Here is a 17,604-nt window from a genome sequence, read left to right as displayed (position 1 = left end):
CACAGATTAAAATTTTTGATAAGCCAGAAGCATTAATTGCAAATTTACCCCTTTCACTTTGCAGATGCTAAAAAGGATATGTAAAACTGGGCTCTTGTGACAAGTTATTATTTATTCCCTTCCCACCCTACCCCAAGAACTTTGCTTATTTAATTAAGTGTACATAGAGTGTTTTAAATCCCTAAAGGTTCTAATAAGGAATGTGAGGTTAGTCACTTTATAAAGCTTCTACGTTTTTCCCAATTCAGCCATTGATGTGGTTACAGAGATTTGTATTTCAGTGTTAGAAGGATCTAAATCTTTAAACCATTTATCCTCAGAGTGCTGTGAAGCAATCAGGTATCCATGCTTTACAAAACAAGAAGCACAGTTTGTGAACATGAGACTAAGGCAAAGTCATACAAAGTCTGCGTAGAGTAGGATTTCATTTTCACTTTGAAACTTTTTCCTGATCCTGGGTGATCAAGGAAGTGGTGATAGTGGAAAAAACAGCTAATCGTGATGGAAAGCAATTTTTATTTAATCTGCTGTAAGAAAACACAAAGAAAGTGTAAGTTACTTTGGGGAAGAGGCTTTAAATAGGGCCAGGATAATTGCTATTATGTATTTCTCCATTCTCCAAGGAAATCTTCTGAAAATAAAACCCAAAACCCACAAAAAAGTAAACACTTTTAAAAGGTCTCATTACTATTTTCCCCCTTTGCTGCAGATGTTGCAGATCCATTTTACTCATATTTAGCTTTGTTAATTCCAACTTATTTTGACTGTTTCTTTAGGCAGGTCAAGACCCAGAGCGAACACATGCACACTTCAAATATTCTTGACATTTTTATTATAAAGCACTTCAGACAAACTTTGATTCAAAAAAAAAAAAGTTCTCATCTGTAAAAGGAAACTATTTTAAAACAACACTCATAAGGAAAATAGACTGTTCTTAAGTATCAACTTCAGTTAGAGCTCTTCTGTAACGAAATCTAAAGACAAAACCAAAGGGTCAAGAGCTATTAATTTCCTATATACTCATAAAAGGGAGACTAAGATGTTACACACACATCATGGAGCATCTGATGGTTGATAACGAAATGGGAACACTTGATAGTTAATTCTGTCCTGACACAGCAGTCCAACATTTAAATATTTTTTCAGTCCCAGAAGAGACAAACCATTAACATTTCTCATTCAATAACTAAGCCAGCCCTGGCTAAGGCTTAAAGCCACTTCAAAGCATCTAACATGATAAGCTTTTCATTTCATGTACTTCTCCTGTTGATCAGCCAAGATTTTTGCTGAGGATTTAGCATCATAGAAAAGTTCATTTATTTCTTCAATATGCTCTTTCTCAATGCTGTCCTTCCCATTAATCTTGGCAAGGAGGTTAGCTGGGGTCAGCAACTGCACAGCGTACCTGTGATCAAACAGAGGCAGATGAGTAATTACAATTCAGTGCATCCCAGTGAACTGAAGCTATGTAGGGGTGGGACATTTGTCAGGAAATGCACAGCTCTATGAGCAGTATCAAAAGTCAGCAAGCCCTCCAGCACATACATTCCTTAAAGGAGGAAAAGTGAGGATTACCACTCTCTTTTATGTTAGCACTGTTCTTAACAGACCACATTATTGTAAGGGAGAGGTTTGTCTCACACGAGTGAGTTATTCTACAGTGAGTGTTTTTAGACCCAGTCATGCTTAGGAGAAAACTGTTCCCAACTTACCTTAAGGTTGTCTTGGTACCAATATCCCCTAAGTGGTTTAGAGCCTCTTCACTGATATTAATTCCTTCTGTCTGAGCACGAAGTTTTGTGATCTGTTGGGAAGAATAAGTGAGGTACCAATTAACATGCTAAACTACTTAGCTTAGTATCTGGAAACTGTCATCTCAGAGATGAGACAGGCTATAAAACAAGATGATGTGAAGTTACTCTGGGGTAACTTACCACTAAACCAGAATTTATAGAATTTTAAGTCTTTGAACAGGCAAATATAATGTTGAAAAAACTATTCTCACAGAAGGCAAGTAAAGCTACACGTCTGGACTGCTAACCCTTCATGGTAACTCTGCATGATTAGTAAAGTCCATCTACTGAAAAGAAGCAGAATATGAAAACTTATACAAGAAAATGGAAAATGTATGTGGGAATTAAGTAGCAGCTGGAGTCTTGTGGGCAGGCATGGCAGTTACTGAATTCTGCAGGGTATCACTGCTGCTGTACAGCAGAGCCCTCCAAAGAGCCCTACAGAAAGCTATACTCTCTCCTTAGCAGCTCACAACACACTTTTTATTCAATTGACAAGAAGATAGTAAAATAAATCAAAAAGTTACTTTCTGTGATTCACCTATTCCTGCAAGAAGAAAAAAAAAATCACTAAGAAGAATCTAATCTTTCAAGAACAGTCTCAGGCTTGTACCAGTTTGAAGATCTTTACGAAGTTGGAGAGGAAGATATCACCAATAAGCCTGAGCATATAAAGCTGTAACAAAAGTGGCACAAGTCTCTCGGTAGTCCGTATTACCAGCTGAGTGATAAGGGGCAGACTGGATAATGATGTTGTGTTGTAGTGCTGAGATAACTCTGGAACTGCAAGCCTCATATAATACAGGTATTTTTCACTTTGGCAGCTTTGTAAACAAGATATCAAGAAGCACTCGTTTAAATTAAAGCCATAAAAATGCGCTCAGGAAGCCAGGGCAGGGAAGAGAGGAAGAGAGGGGCATGGAATGGAAGGAAGTTTGTGCTAAGATATTAGTACTGAATATTGCCAATGCTGCTGCAAATTGCAATTTCAGACTGAAGATTTTTTACTTTTAGATCACCTGAACGTCACCTTCCCTTCATTCAAACATTGTTGCTTTGTTCTTCTGCTAGAAACGTCTTGAATGCCACATCTTTAACAACCTTTTTAAAATAGCTTTTTATCTAGCAACCTGGTAGAACCTTACAGAAAGATTGGGGCCCAAGCCATTAACCCAGGAGCTTGCTTATATATGCATTTACTATGGAATAAGAAAATAACTATTTATCAGGTAAAATACATTAGGAACAAAATGTCTCAGTTATAACCTCTAATATCTAACAGCAGATACAGATGCAAAATGTCTGATTACAACAATATTTGACTAGAATATGCATAAAAATTTATTTTTTTCCCTATTCTGGTTGCACTAAGGTAACTGTGGGTCTTCCTCTCGGAGCAGAGCTATGCAATGGGATTTCTACTTAATCAACACAAAAAGAAATATTTTGAACTGGTTATGAACAAACTTTCAGTACATCCATGAACAGATTCTGTGCAGATAAAGAAATCAATTGAGAAAGGCCAAGGCAAAGAGTCTTACACAGAAATATCAGCAGCAGAAACTTCTTCCTAACATGAAAGAAAAATGGGAGCAAAAATAGAGAACTAAATTCATGGAGATCTTATTTTTAAACACCCACACAACTTTATTTAGTTAGAAACCAAAGTTAAGTGTAATAGCTCCTCCTCTTTTCCCATGAGAAATCGTCATTCAAAAGCCTTAATTTAAGGCAAGATGAGATTATCTGACTATGGGAACATGATTTATGGGACATAATGTCTGGACTCTATTTTTAGCTTTAGGAAATGGTACTGTAAACACTTCCTTTTCTTCATCCCTGGGGATGGTGGAAATCACAGCACTTACTCAGCTCTTTAAAAATCAGCAGCTCAGAAACAAGCTCTTCAGCAGTTTAATTTCTGCACAGTGATACAGCACTAACTACACAGAATTCACTTACAGTACAGGGAAGTCCAGACAGTCTTTAATATCCCAGACTGAGTAAAAGTCACACTTTAAAATTTGTTTTGTATACAGACCAAATCTAATTGTATTGTTAAATCACTGGGCTGCTTCTACTGCAATCTATACCACGATGCTTTTAAGTGTCCTTCTAGGTATAAAAAAACCATCCTGAGAACAGCTCACAACAGCATCTGTGAAAAGCTCCTCAAACCAAGTGAAATGAAGCTTTGCCTCTACGTTTATGTTCGATAAATGCCTCGGCTTCACCTTGGCACTTATCCAGCAGCAGGAGACTATTATCTTGTGACAAGGCTCTCCTCCATTGACAGTATCTCTTAAATAATACAAAGAATTGACATGGTAAACCGTAATGTCTTCTGCATTGTGTCACTTCACAGCATTGAGAGGCTAATGAGGGGGGATCTTTGACACAATGCATCATAATGGCACCAAGCATTATAATCGATACACAATACATTGTGATGGCCCCACAGGAAAAGTTCCAGGCATTTGGAAGCATATCTCTGCAACACTTGCTGTGCTTACATTTCCAAACTTGACCAGGAGCATGAAAATCCTCCCAGTTTCAGGAGACAGCCCCAGTAGGTTAAAGCTACAGTACAGGGAACAGAGGCAAAAACGCAGTTCATGAAGTTCCACTTCTCAATCCCTCTCATCTCTCTTGTGAGGGAAAAGCCTGAGGACTGAGACAAAAGGTCCCAAGATGTAACACTTCATCTCATACCAACTGAAAAAGCACAGGAACCTGCCAAGTATGGAAAGCACATTTGTGCAAGAGAGCACTTCAGCTAACAATTCATGCCATTTCATTCAAGTGAGGTGTCTCAGCTCTAGAAATGCTTAGCCACTCCTCAGTGGGTGGGAATCAGACAGAGAAGTTGCCCAGTTTTAACGACCTCACTGTAATGGTTCCTAAAGCAACAGGCATTTAGGAAGTAGAAAGCTTTCTGGCACAAGCCCTGGTGACCACAAACAACTCTATAGTAATAGAATAGGTAGAAACTGAGCAGAACTCTGGGGATTTGTTACAAGTTCTTTAAAATGTTGCATGTACCTGCTTCATTTCTTGGGGTGTATAGAGCATGGTTCGGATAATCATCACTCTATCCAGCAGGTCCAATGGTATTCCATGAGGAGACACGATATCCTCTGTGCCCCTAAAGGAGAAACCAAACAGAAAGAGGTCAGATACTATTCTGAGTTCAGTAAACTGATTTGACTAGAATCAGTAAAAAGTGACTACACATCTACTAGTTTACAACTGTTGTGTGTCTGTGTGAGACACACACACTCCCTGGACAGGGACAGGAACATTCCAGTCTGAAGTTCATACTGGATAGCCCAAGGGAAACAAATATTATTTCCGGAGCTCTTATACATGCCACTCAAATATAGCTAGAGGTGCTTTCCTTCATGCTTTCCTATATCACAATATCTAATGTTCCCAGTTGTCTTCCAGCAAGGAACAAATCATTCTTAGTTGTTTAGCAGTATCAGTAGAAATTATATACACTATCATCTATTTGAGAACATCCCCTCTTGCTGAGCAAGCCATTATGCTGTTCCAGTGAATACTTCAGTGGTTTACATCCCATGCTTGCAGTTGAGCAAATTGAGAAGTGGAGGTCTGTGCGTGAAGGAGAGAACAGGATCTAAATCCCCATCACTTCATTTGTTTGATGTACAACACCCAACAGCAAAGCCTGCAGACACGGGTACTCTTGGTTTTCCAAGACCACCACAATTTGCTGTGAAGTCAAGAGTGAAAGATAGCCAGACTTAATGAGAATTACAGAGATTGCAGTAAAAACAGTAAAGTGCTGCTAAAGAACTACATTTCTAAAGTTCTGTGCTAGAATTTAGGTATTGGTCCCCCTTTAGGCACTCATCCTCCTATATTAGATGTCACTATTATACGGAAAACTTCCTTTCTTAAATCAGTTTCCTCATAAGAAGTTCTGCAGTGAATCCATGCTGACAGACCTCTACTTCCTCTACTTTTACAAGACAGCTTTTTTTTATGCCTTTGCAAAGAGAATGCTGCAATGTCCACCTTAAACATTTTTGAAGGGCTTATCACCTTCACTTCTAAGCAATGCAAACAGAGAAAGATTAATACCAGATGAGCCACTATGAGGGAAAGGAAAAGCTGGTTACACAGCTGAATTAAATTAATTTAAAGAGTAGCAATCATAGCTAATGACAGCTTGTTTAGACATAATTAGACCTAGACCACAAATTAGCAATAGAACTTACAGAAGACTCTGAAAGGGGAGAGCACGTTTACTGAACATGTAAAGAATGCATTGTGTGGGTGCAAAATATCAAAGTGGAAGCACGGAGTGGAGATGAAAAACAAGGTAGTCGGTGAGACTGAAGAAACACAAAAAGCCAGACCAATGTAGCAGAAAAAGGGACAGGCTGATCTGCAACATGCTTTAACAGGAAGAACAAGAAGCTGAAGTCTGATGCAACTAGGATAGCAAACAGCAAAATAATCCAGAAGCAGCAGGAAACTATGATAGTAGAGGCTTGTAGCTCTGGTGCTTTTGATGTCTCTAATGTGCAGGCAACAGATATATTGAGGTATACAATGAGAATGGTACAGATCTGTCACAGATCACCCAAGATGTAAGACAATTCAGAAGCTGTTAGAGAAGGAGATGTGTTAGTGAAAATAAAAGGAGAAATTTCATTCTGCTTTAACTCAGCCTGGCATTAAATGCTTGTCCCATCATGAAGCTCACTAGCAGTTTTTGAGCACTGATGCAGCTTGCAGCCCATGCAGGGGATTATCACAGGTGTCAGTGTCACAGACAAAAGCCTTCACAGATTGTTACTCGACTGATACAGCGAATTCCAAGGCTTATGAACCAATGCAAACTGGAAAATTCAAGTGTAGACATCATACCTGATGATGCAGTTTCCTCTGTTCGAAGCAAAGATGACAATGGGGGAAATAGAAGATTCCAACGCTCGGTGCAGGTACGTGAAACATTCAATATCCAGCATGTGAACCTCATCCACAAAGAGCACACCTGGGACCAGCTCTGCAATGCCTTGATCAATGTATTTGTTCACCACCTTATTTATCTCTCCTCGAAGTTTGTCTGAGAAAAAAAAGAAACTGTTAGTTGTTTTGTTAGTGAACTATAGGTCAGTAGGTCAGACTTCAAGCAAGAAAAATTCTCCCTGAATTTTTTCATAGTTTGGTATTTTACTGCCACAAAGAAAATCTCTGTGACACTAAAATTCTGTGGCATTTAGCACTGTATTGGGGAGACATCTGTGCAATAAAATACTTCTAAATTGAACTTCTCTCACTTAACTGGGGTGGTCTGTCTTCTCACAAGGCTTGTGAAAAATTGACTGCTGTGGATTTGGGGAGTTTGGCAGAGGTGGAGGAGTCAGTCAAACCTCAGTTTAAAACATGAAATTTACTGAAGTTTCCAAGCATGGTTGAAAAGAATGTCATTGAAAGAATGAAATCTTGCTACTGTATTTCAGCAAAGAAGTTGCATTTAACCAAAAAAGAAAAACAAAACGGCTATATAAGTTTCTATGAACATATGGATCTCAAAACTATGCAAGATCTTACATTGATAAATCTGATATTAGGATAAGCAAAGCGATCTCTGGGACAGACAAAATACTTCCAAAGACTACCATTCAATTAGGTACTGAAACAGATTTTGATCTAAATTTAGATAGTCACTTAGTGAAACACCGTTTCTTTTAAGGGAAAAGGACAATAGATCTCTGTAGATACTGTTTCCTCCAATGATCTGTAAGCAGGAAGAGCAGCAGTGCACAGGGAGCATCAAGTCTGTAGAGAGCTGCTACCCAGGGGCCATTTCTCTACTCCACTGAAATTCAGGATGGTTGCTTCACATAAAAATACACCCTAACAACATTTTTTAGATTCTGTGTATTATTGGTGTTCAGTTTGGTCTTTTGTTGAGTGTGAACCCACGCTCTGCGTCAGGAATGTTATGAGAAGGGGGATGGCAATGGTATTCTGACCTCTCTCCCCAGGAGATGGGAGCAGAGCATGGTATGTATTTTACCACTACATGCATGAACCAATAACTTGTTGTACTGTCTCCAGCTATTGCAATTCTAGCAGCTGTATCACTGCTTTTTGAAATCTGAATGTTTATGAATAAGATGCTGCAGGAGTAACATGATTTTTAACCCTTTTCTAACTGGCAAACACACAGGTTATATTGGTCTAAAGACACCATGCAGGATTCATACCGGTAATTTCAGTTTTCTTAGGCTTCATCAACTGCCCCATCATAGAAAGGATGTCTTGCCCTCCCTAGGAAACAAAAGTTACAGATCAGCCATGAAGTCACATAGTGAGCACATAACTTGAGAATATCATAAATCAGGAATTGGTTAAAGTTGTTTCCTACAGTTACCTTGATATAACAGCAGTCTTTGATAATCTGTCAAAGTTTATGATTTCTGCAAGGGATGGGGCACAGTGGTGGAGGGAAGGAGAGCTAGGTCTAGATTATACATTTAACTGTGAAGGTAACAGATCCCAAATACCTGTGTAGAAGCTCTGTTATGGCTCTAAGACTGTTCTCTGTAGTGCTAGGAAAGGTATTCTGGCAAATATTCCATGACCAGGTATACAAACAACTGTCTCTTTAACAGGTAACCTGCTGCAGCATCACCTCTCTGAGGAAAGGAGAGGTAGACTGGCCTTAAAGGTGTAGCAACTCCTGCTTTTCCTTTAGTGGAATCTTTGAGGGTGAGTTAGGACAGCTCAACTTTCTACATCTCCATTATTCTTGTAACCACCACATTTATATCAAATAATTTTTCTGTAAGGACTTCATCTGGGAAGTCAGATACCTGAGGTCGAGCATTGGCCACATCCAAGTCATGGAGGGTGACATCCTGAATAATTTCCTTTTTCTTGTGCACATCACCTTTTGGCAAGGGAACATACTCTTCAGCTTCAAGGTCAAATTCCGTAGCATAGATATCACACCTGCCTTGCCTCTGAGGAAAAGCAAAGGAGAGAAACCCAGGTATAGAACTAATTTCAGCGCCCAAACCTTGAGTGACACAAATTTGATAAAGGGCTTAGTTCACAATTCCAATTCTGACAAGCCTCATCTGACAATTCAGACATCCCACTCCCTGCTTAGCAACAGGCATACCCTATCTACTGATCAAAGCTCAAAAACTCTGTTGAAAAACATCTGATATTTTCACTGGCAAGAATATTCCACTCCTCTCTCCCCTTCTTTTAACCGTATGCAATTCTTGCTAAAGGACAAATCCAGCAGATTAACTAGAGATTGGGAGAACTGTTCAAGACTCTTTTGTAGGTGGGTGATTTATTATATGATACAAAATATTATGCTCATCCATTAAACAGCAAGTATCACTGTACACTACTTTCTAAATCAGATATGAAAAGAATGCTAACTAATGCAGTATTCCCTTCTACATGTATATATCTTGTGGAGAAAATACCAGAGCGATAAAAGAAAGATTAAATACGCTGCACGTGTCAGCCTGAAAATGACTAAAGTTGCTTGGTTTTTATCCCTCTTCCCCTAAAGATGTCTTGATCTTACAGAGAAGAAAACTCATCCAGACAGCATCAGTGATAGCTTCCTTGCCAGATGACCTTAATTGTGAACCAGATCACCACGTTCTTTCAGTGCAAAAAGACTTTTCTCCCCAGATAAGGAAAGCAATGGGCTCTTTTTAAAATTTCCGTGTAACCACTTCATGTCAGTTAAGGTTAATAAATCAGAGAGCCTTCTGAAAAAGGCAGAGAAAGGTCTGCAAGAAACATACACCTGCATAAAAGTCCAGAACTTCTCTCTTACCTTGACGGCTCCACTGTTTGCTTCGATATAAATAACATCACCGGTTTCCACTCGCTCCTTCTGCAAGCTTTCAAAGATGCTTGGGTCCAGCTGGAGACAAGAAAACAGCACAGTTGGTCAGAACAGTTCCATATTGTTATGGAAATTAAGGTAAAGAAATTTAGTCTGAAGATCACTCCCATCAGACAAAATTAAACTGCAGCTCACCCCAACGATACCTCTAGGATTTTATAAAGCTGTAACACTTGGAGTGGGGACAGAGAATAAATCTGAAGGACGCACAGAACTTACTGTCTTACCAAAAAACTCTGCTATCCGGAGGAAGTGACAGTGCCAGAAACATAATGATACCAGTTACTGTTACAAAATATACCTTTGTGTAATGTGACAATATATTTATACTTAGGAAGCAGCACTTCTCTGGCTTTCTAGCAAAACTTTTATAAAAAATCTGGCTATAGCACTGAATTATGTTACTTGATTTCTTGAGTCCTTTCCCTCTGCGGAGCTGCGTTGAGGGAGAGTGGGTGTGGAATATATTAGATGCTTTTGTTTCTCTAGGTACATGTTTATTCACTTTTGCTCTTCATTTTGCTTTCAAAGTGAACAAATGCAAGATGATACTTAACAACAGAGACAGCTTTCAGTTTTCTCCCAGTCTGACAGGAAAATTGAATGGATACTTGTACAAGGAAAACAAAGGGAAAGTGGGCCTGAGCTGGCAGCACACCAGCTCAATTCTCAGTTCTCTATCAAATATTCACTAGAGCACATCTCCCCATGTAAAAAGAAGGGATGTGACAGAAAAGAACAATTTATTCTGAAACGGGCAAGATTTCCCAAAACCATCCTCAAAAATTTGGTTGAGAATTAGGAAAACAAAACCAAACAAGAGCTTTCTCCTATGCTTATTATCATGAACATGAATTTATAGCCAGGGGCCAAGCAAGGGTATCACAGACTGAGAAAAGGTTCAGATTTCCAACTCAGCCTGTTTTTTATGGTTCTAGAGATCTACAGAACTGCATAAGGATCTCTTCCTGCTTAAACTCACCTTTAAACTGTTGAAGACATACAGTGTGTGCTGCTGAACAGAAAAATAACGGGCTGCTAACCAAGCAATGGGTTTATCCAAAATTTCAATTAGTAGGAGACAAGACTAGTATCTAAATATCCTACAAAGTAAACATGTACAGTCAAGATAAAGTTGTCTAGCAAAAGAAAAGAGCCTCCTGACCTCCCCACTCTGTAGAGATGGGGATCAAGAGCTTGAAATGGAAATAAGAAGTGCTAAAAATAGAAGAAGAAGAAATAAACTTAATTTTTGAGACTCTACCACACATACCTTCAACTGTTTGGTTCCCTTTGCAGTTTTGAGTCCTATAATTACATGGCTGATGGTTTTGCCATACCCTCCCATAGGATTTTCAGTCTCACATGGAGTTAGTTCTGTGACTTCTCCTTCATAAACCTCCTTGGTCTCTTTAATCCTCAACCCTGCAAGAGATTGTTTAAAATAGTTTTAGTACACAAATCAATGGCCATATACACTCAGGAGTCTGCTGCTTTACTATCAACGAAATGTAACATTGTTAGGCTGCACTAATTTCATGGTAATATTTTACTTCTAAAGGTGGAAAGATAAAATATTGTTCTCTTCTTCAATATTAAGTGAGAATATTCATCCTGTGTTATTAGAATGAAAGCTTATTCTGACCAGTAAAGAGATTTATTAAACTCTTAGAAATTGTTTTCTTCTGTTCATTATTATTAGCTCTTGAAGCAAATGTCAGGACTCCCTCTCTTTTCCCTATCCTGAAGAGGGGATTTGCTTGATTTGTAACTCTATGCTAAAGCCAGAGATACAGATCATCTTCTGAAAAGTAGTGACATTAATATAACTGCAAGTTTTACACAATTTTGTACCATCAGATAAACCCCTGCACAGTTAACAAAAAGACAGAAGAAAAAGGTAACTTCATAAAAAGGTTTATTTTAGCAACTGAGTTAAAAATAACAAAAATTAGTTGACATGTATTGTAATTCATAAAATTATGAAACAGTTAATGTATCATTTAAAGTATTTTTCAAGTTAATAGCAAAAGGTGAGCTAGATAAAATTTAGCAGAAATTGCTATAATGAAAATTTAAAACTATTTCAAAATAGCTGACAGTGACATCCTTATTTTTTTTCAGACAGCCAAGCAATCATCATTGTATCTGGGTATCTTCTAATCACAACTACCATAATTAGCTGTTATTTTAAACTGATGAACAATATAGAGCTGAAGAGTTTTACAGTTAGACTGTTCCAAAGAAAAACCACTATCATCACCACCACCACTACAACTACGTATATGTTCTAACTACATAGAAGTTCAAAGAACCCACATCTGAAGAGACTCCATAAAGTATTTTATGAGACACACATGCCATACCAAAAATAATGAATGGACTGTAACAAGATATAAGGAAGTCATCCTGCCCAGTCTGAGGCTATTAGGACTTTATAAAACTTTCCTTGTTCCGTAACTTTTCCTTTTGCTTTGAAATAGATCAGACACTTCACCGATAATCTTGAGCTGCTGATAGGGGCTATAAAGAACTGACATATACGAGTCTGTCTCCCTCTACTGGGCCCAAGTTCAGACCAGTATTTGAAATGCAAGAAATAAGTTAACTGTGGATAACGTGACAATTTCTTGGTAAGAAATGTTTGCTTTCTCTGATTTAGGATTACACAAAAAGTTGTACATAAAGTTAATTTTAGTAATTTTTAAAATTGTTTTTCAGGTATGCCGAAACATCAGACAAAAAACTGATGAACCTCTGAGCTATAAAACAGACCCAGACAAGGCTGCATCACGTAAGTTCATATGTAAGGAATGTGAAGCAATATGGGAATCTATATAGTGTAACTGGTGGTGCCACAAAAACTGGACATTCACAGGTTTGCTTGTACTTTTTGCTTTGCTTTTAAACTTTTAGGACAAGCTCTGTTCTACTTTGAAAAACTGGAAACCTGTTTGTGTTTGGGGCATGTTTTGTATGTTGCTAAAGCACATCTTCCAGTTTCATTTCATCTGAAAAGAATCCAGTCCATGTGATCAGTCTGTTCCATGACACAAGCCAAAGCCGAGCCAGCGAGGACAACTCAGGGATTTGCTTCTGAAGCCTGCCTTTAAGCCAGATTAATGTGCTCATAGAGAGGTGTCTGTAGAAAATATTTACAGATGTTCAACAAAGGTAATTGATGCTTTGAACTTCCTGAATATCCTTTGCCTTCAAATCAATCTGCATGTATTGACTAAGAACTTCATTCTCAAAAGACTTCTTAAACAGAGACATCTCCTACTCCCAAATCAGACACGAGCCCAAGGCAGCAATTGTGGGCTACTTGTTTTGGCTCAACAGCACTCCATGGAGTTAAATAGTGCTTGTTTGATTCACTGGCAGTTACAGTTTGGAGACACAAGGAGTAGTTATGCTATTTAAGTGGCTATTCCAGCAGTTATTTTTTACTGCACCTGAGCTCTAACATTAGCTGCTGTCATCATCCTCACCTGCTGCTAATGAGCTCTAGAGCGGATTAGTCTCTGCCTCAGGTTAACTTTCTTTTAACCCACACAACAATTCCATGTTCTCATTTCCCACTCTGACCTTTTATATTTCTCACATGTTATAAATCCTCAACTATATCCCAAACACTACGTGACCATGAGAGTAGGTCAAGTCTTTTATTAAATAACTCTCAACAATAAAAATTCTGTAAACTCAGTCTCACTCCTGCTTCCTTCTACACTGGTGGGTCCAAACCAGTCAGACTCTGTAGTTTCCAAGAAAAAAACCAAACCAACCAATGAGTAAAAAAACTGATGTTAACATCTCTGGTAATTTTTAAAAATTGAGGTGGCTAAAGTCCCTGAAAGCAGAACGCATTATATCAGCAGTAAATGATGTACACAGAACCTGCTAAGGAAACATACAAACAAAACTCAAAAAACTCCTCAAATTAAAACTTTATGTACTGATGAGCTGGAGCTACTTTTGCACCCAGTCACAGGTGACACTGCACTATGTGTACAAAATCATTTTTTTAAAAAGTGAACCCTTGTAAATTATTTCTTTACCAAGCAGGAAAGCTAAAACCTATGTGAGATTAAAACTCAATTGGAACATATTACATTATGAGAAATGCTGGTTATTGGTCCTTTAAAATATTTGAGAATTTTTTTTTATACAGATAAAAATATTCAATAAAGGTTGTGTTATGAAAATGTGACATGGAATTCAACAGAAAGGAATTAAAGAAGTTCCATCTTTCATTAACGCTAATATTTGTTTAGAAGTGTCTCTGTTGACATTCAGGGAATGCAGGAAACTAACAATGTAGCTGGCTGTTAAACCTCAGAGAGTTAAAATACTGCTATCTCTAGAAATGACAACATGGATGGCATAAGTTTCATCTGCTGGTTCAGGTTTCCAAACCTCTGACAGGGAACTTCATCACATCAAGGAAATTTTGCAGACTACCGAGTCTCTGGCTTCCCTCCCCCAGGTCCCGCCAGATTCATGGTAACTAAAAGACCAGAGACTACTGACAGTTGCTTTCTTCTAAAAGTCAGTGGAATACTTTTGTTTCACTGGAGAACTGAGAGTCTTCTTCACCTTCCTGCTGCCAAATACCCAGACGAAGTCCAAGAGGAAACATGGTACGGAGGCAGGAAAATCAATTGTTAATATGTTCAGGACTAAAATCAGCTGGGCTGTCTTAAACCAATCCTCACACAGAAAAGGGCCACATTTATCTGCATTTATCAGCTGTCAGCAGTGATCATATGAGATTTCAGATTGTCACTGAGGGTGTGTCGCAAATTAAACCAATTTACATCAGACTTGTAAACGCACTCCAGAATTGAGGAAGACACTGAGTGAAAGCGTTTATTTCGTAGGCATGGAACTTTCTTTGTGCTTGCTGGAACAGTAAGTCAGGTTAATGCTGCCATTTGGGAGCCCCTGATTAAGAGCGTGTGTTTAGCAGGGTGAACTCACTACAGGAAAAAAGGAGAGAGCGTTTTTCTGTCTACAAGTATTTCTGCTAACATAAGAAACTAAAAATCATTTTTCTTTCAGCTTTATTCAGAGTCACAGGCAGAACCAGGAGGTGTATGTGGAGTATGAGAGGAGAATTTGGGGAAGCAGAATAAACCATAATACAGTAATTAAATTATGGTTTATAAACAGAAAACCTGACTCCACTGAGTGTGGAAGAGATTCACTAAAATAAGATCAGCGACGAAGAAAACAGGTATACAGTTATCTGAGAACACCATGCCCGCTGAAAAGCTTTTGCTTTTCAGATGACTGGAAAAAAGCAAATATGTATCATGCAAATACTTAATTCTTCTGTTTTCCTGAAACTCACCAATTGCACGCCGGAAGTTTTCCATCAGAACTTCTGTTTTCTTGATCTCAGTGGAATAGACCTCACTTCCAACCATAGGACAAAAGGGAACTTTGCTTCCCAGTTCCTGAGCAATGGCTAAAGCCAAAGCAGTCTTTGAAAGAAAAACAAAACAGAATAACAAAACCCAAAACTCACACATTAATTTCGATGAGAACTGACAAAGGGTTCTTTCTGCAGTTAACTTTTCTCATCATATCCCCTTTCATATATCAACTATCAATTTAATGTTAAGACTATTCTGTCTGACATGTATTTTTCACATATAACAACCCTCCCCCAAAACACATGACTTTGGCCAAAGACTCACAAAACCCTTAAAGACACAATACTGTGCATTCCAATTTGACATCTGATACAAATGGAAAAAGCCTTAAATAGCAAGGGGAACAAAATAAAGAATGCAAAACCTACTCAGGTTTTAACACAAAATTAACTTCTAAGACTTTTTCAGAGCCCATGTTATCCATGTGTTTGGTAATCTAAAGAGGTGGTTTCACATTAATGATGCTGAACCACTAGGTACTGCCAATGTTGATGACATGGCAAAAATCAAAATATAAAGCAGGAAATCATGTCAATACAAAGATGAAAAATAATCCAGTAGACTAAAATTTTATGTAACCACTACCCTAAAATGGTTTTGACAACAAATGAAAATAGAATAGACTTGTGAATACTTTATTTCATACCAAAAAAGAAAAATAATACCTTGCCAGTTCCAGGAGGTCCTGCCAACAGTACAGCTCTGCCAGCCATTTTCTTGCTTTTGATCAGCTCCACTATGACCCCACATGCCTATAAGTTAAGTAAGTATTCACACTATTAACACAAGTTATAACATCTATACACAAGCTTTAATATCTTTTGCTCCAACATTACTAGAACTGTTTACTGTGTTTTGCGATCCCACTACAAATAAGGAAGATCCCGATTTCATGCACATGGAAAGAGATTCAGGACCAGAAAAACCTACTTCCTACAGTCGGTTTACGTGACACAAACGTTAAAAATCACAAACAAAACTCAACCCGGGAGTCCCGATCCGTTGCCCCTCCCGCCCCCCCACGCACACAGAGAGGTTTGAAAGTAGAGCAGGAAACCAGTGCTCGGCTGCCTGAGACGCCGATCCGCTACAGATCCTCTTCCAAAGCCAGGCTGAACGGGGCTCGAAGCAGCCTGGTCTAGTGGAGGTGTCCTTGCCCACAGCAGGGGGTGGAACTGGATGATCCTCGAGCTCCCCTTCCAACACAAACTATTCTATGATTTTACGATGATTCTACGGTACAGCACCCGCCGGGGGCCGGGCCTGCGCTGGGGCAGCTCCAATCCCGGCTTGCAGCAAATCTCCTGACTTTTGGCCGGTTTCGCTGCCTTTGAAACCCCAGTTTCTACCCTTCACCCTCGGGGGATTGCACGGAAGTGGGAGCGGCGCACGAACAGCCCCGACGGCCCCCATCGCACCTCACACGGCAGCAGCGACTCGCAGGAGCCCGGGCAGGGCTTCCCCTCACGGCCGGGACCCGTCAGACCCCCCCGGCCCAGCCCCGCGCTCACCTCCCGCGCGTTCTCCTGCCCGACCAGCCCGGCCCCCGCCGGCTTGGCGGCGCCGCTCTCGTCCAGCCCCAGCCCCTTGACATGGCTGTGGGCGGCGATGCGCTGTGTTTTGGAGGTGCTCTTCACCTCCTCGATCTTCATGGCGGGGCTGGGCCGGGACGGGCCGCCGCGCGCTTCTCGCACGCGGACCGCGCGTTACCAGGGCTCCGGCGCGCGCCCGCCGGGCCCCGTCCCGCCCCGCCCTCCCCGCCGCGCCATTGGCCGCCGCGGCGCCGCTCCCGGCGTTCATTGGGCGCGGCGCCCGCCCGTCACCCTGCGCAGGGAGCGCAGATTTTTAGGGTCCGCCCGCCGCGCTTCCGCGTGTGTGGCGCGCGCGGGGAGTCCGGCCGGGCGCGGGTGCTGCGCAGGAGTCGGGCCGGGCCGGGCCGGGCCGGGCTGCGCGGGGAGGGAGGCGGGGGAGTCACCGGGCGTGGAGGGGCTCAGGGGAAGGCTGGGCCCGGCACTCGGTGCCGTGGTTTGGTTGGCATGGCGTGCTCGGTCATGGGTTGGGCTCGACGATCTCAGAGGTCTTCTGCAACCTAGTTGATTCTGTTAAATCGGTAGAGGCCGAGACCGGGCTGGGGGCGGTTTGGGGGGGTGGGCGAGCGGAGCCCTCCTGGAGGGGGAAACTGGCTCGTTCTTGCTCACAGGTTTCTTGTTCCTACAGCGACATAAACACCTGCCTTCCGTGAATACTTGAAGCCAGCTCTTCCCCCCTGCCGGGGCTGAGGGAGCCCCGAGTGTCCCCATCTCGTCGTGGGGCTGAGGGAGCCCCTTCCCCGTCCTGGGAGCCCCTTCCCCACAGCCAGGTGACAGGGGGCCAGGAACGTGAGCTTTATCAAAACCTCTGCGGGGTTTAGCTCACAAAAGTAAGCTGAGGCTTTCCAAATCTTGGTCAAAGAATC

At 40.7% G+C, this 17,604-nt stretch overlaps 1 protein-coding gene across 1 annotated transcript; it reads right to left on the bottom strand.

The window, feature by feature from the left end:
- Positions 1–813: 813 nt before the first annotated feature.
- On the bottom strand, positions 814–16,894 carry RUVBL1 (RuvB like AAA ATPase 1). Its single transcript, XM_017820657.1, has 11 exons — positions 16,661–16,894; positions 15,815–15,901; positions 15,065–15,197; positions 10,985–11,136; positions 9,640–9,729; positions 8,648–8,797; positions 8,039–8,102; positions 6,693–6,891; positions 4,836–4,938; positions 1,713–1,804; positions 814–1,405 (listed from the first exon to the last, which is right to left on the bottom strand). The coding sequence occupies exons 1-11, from the start codon at positions 16,799–16,801 to the stop codon at positions 1,246–1,248; spliced, it is 1,371 nt and encodes a 456-aa protein (XP_017676146.1). The 5' UTR covers positions 16,802–16,894; the 3' UTR covers positions 814–1,245.
- Between the last annotated feature and the right edge of the window lie 710 nt (positions 16,895–17,604).

The sequence above is a fragment of the Lepidothrix coronata genome, unplaced genomic scaffold, assembly GCF_001604755.1.
Source record: "Lepidothrix coronata isolate B3197 unplaced genomic scaffold, Lepidothrix_coronata-1.0 Scaffold84, whole genome shotgun sequence".
NCBI lineage: Eukaryota > Metazoa > Chordata > Aves > Passeriformes > Pipridae > Lepidothrix > Lepidothrix coronata.
The sequence above is the reverse complement of the archived record's forward strand: the minus strand, read 5'-3'. Positions and strand labels throughout refer to the sequence as shown.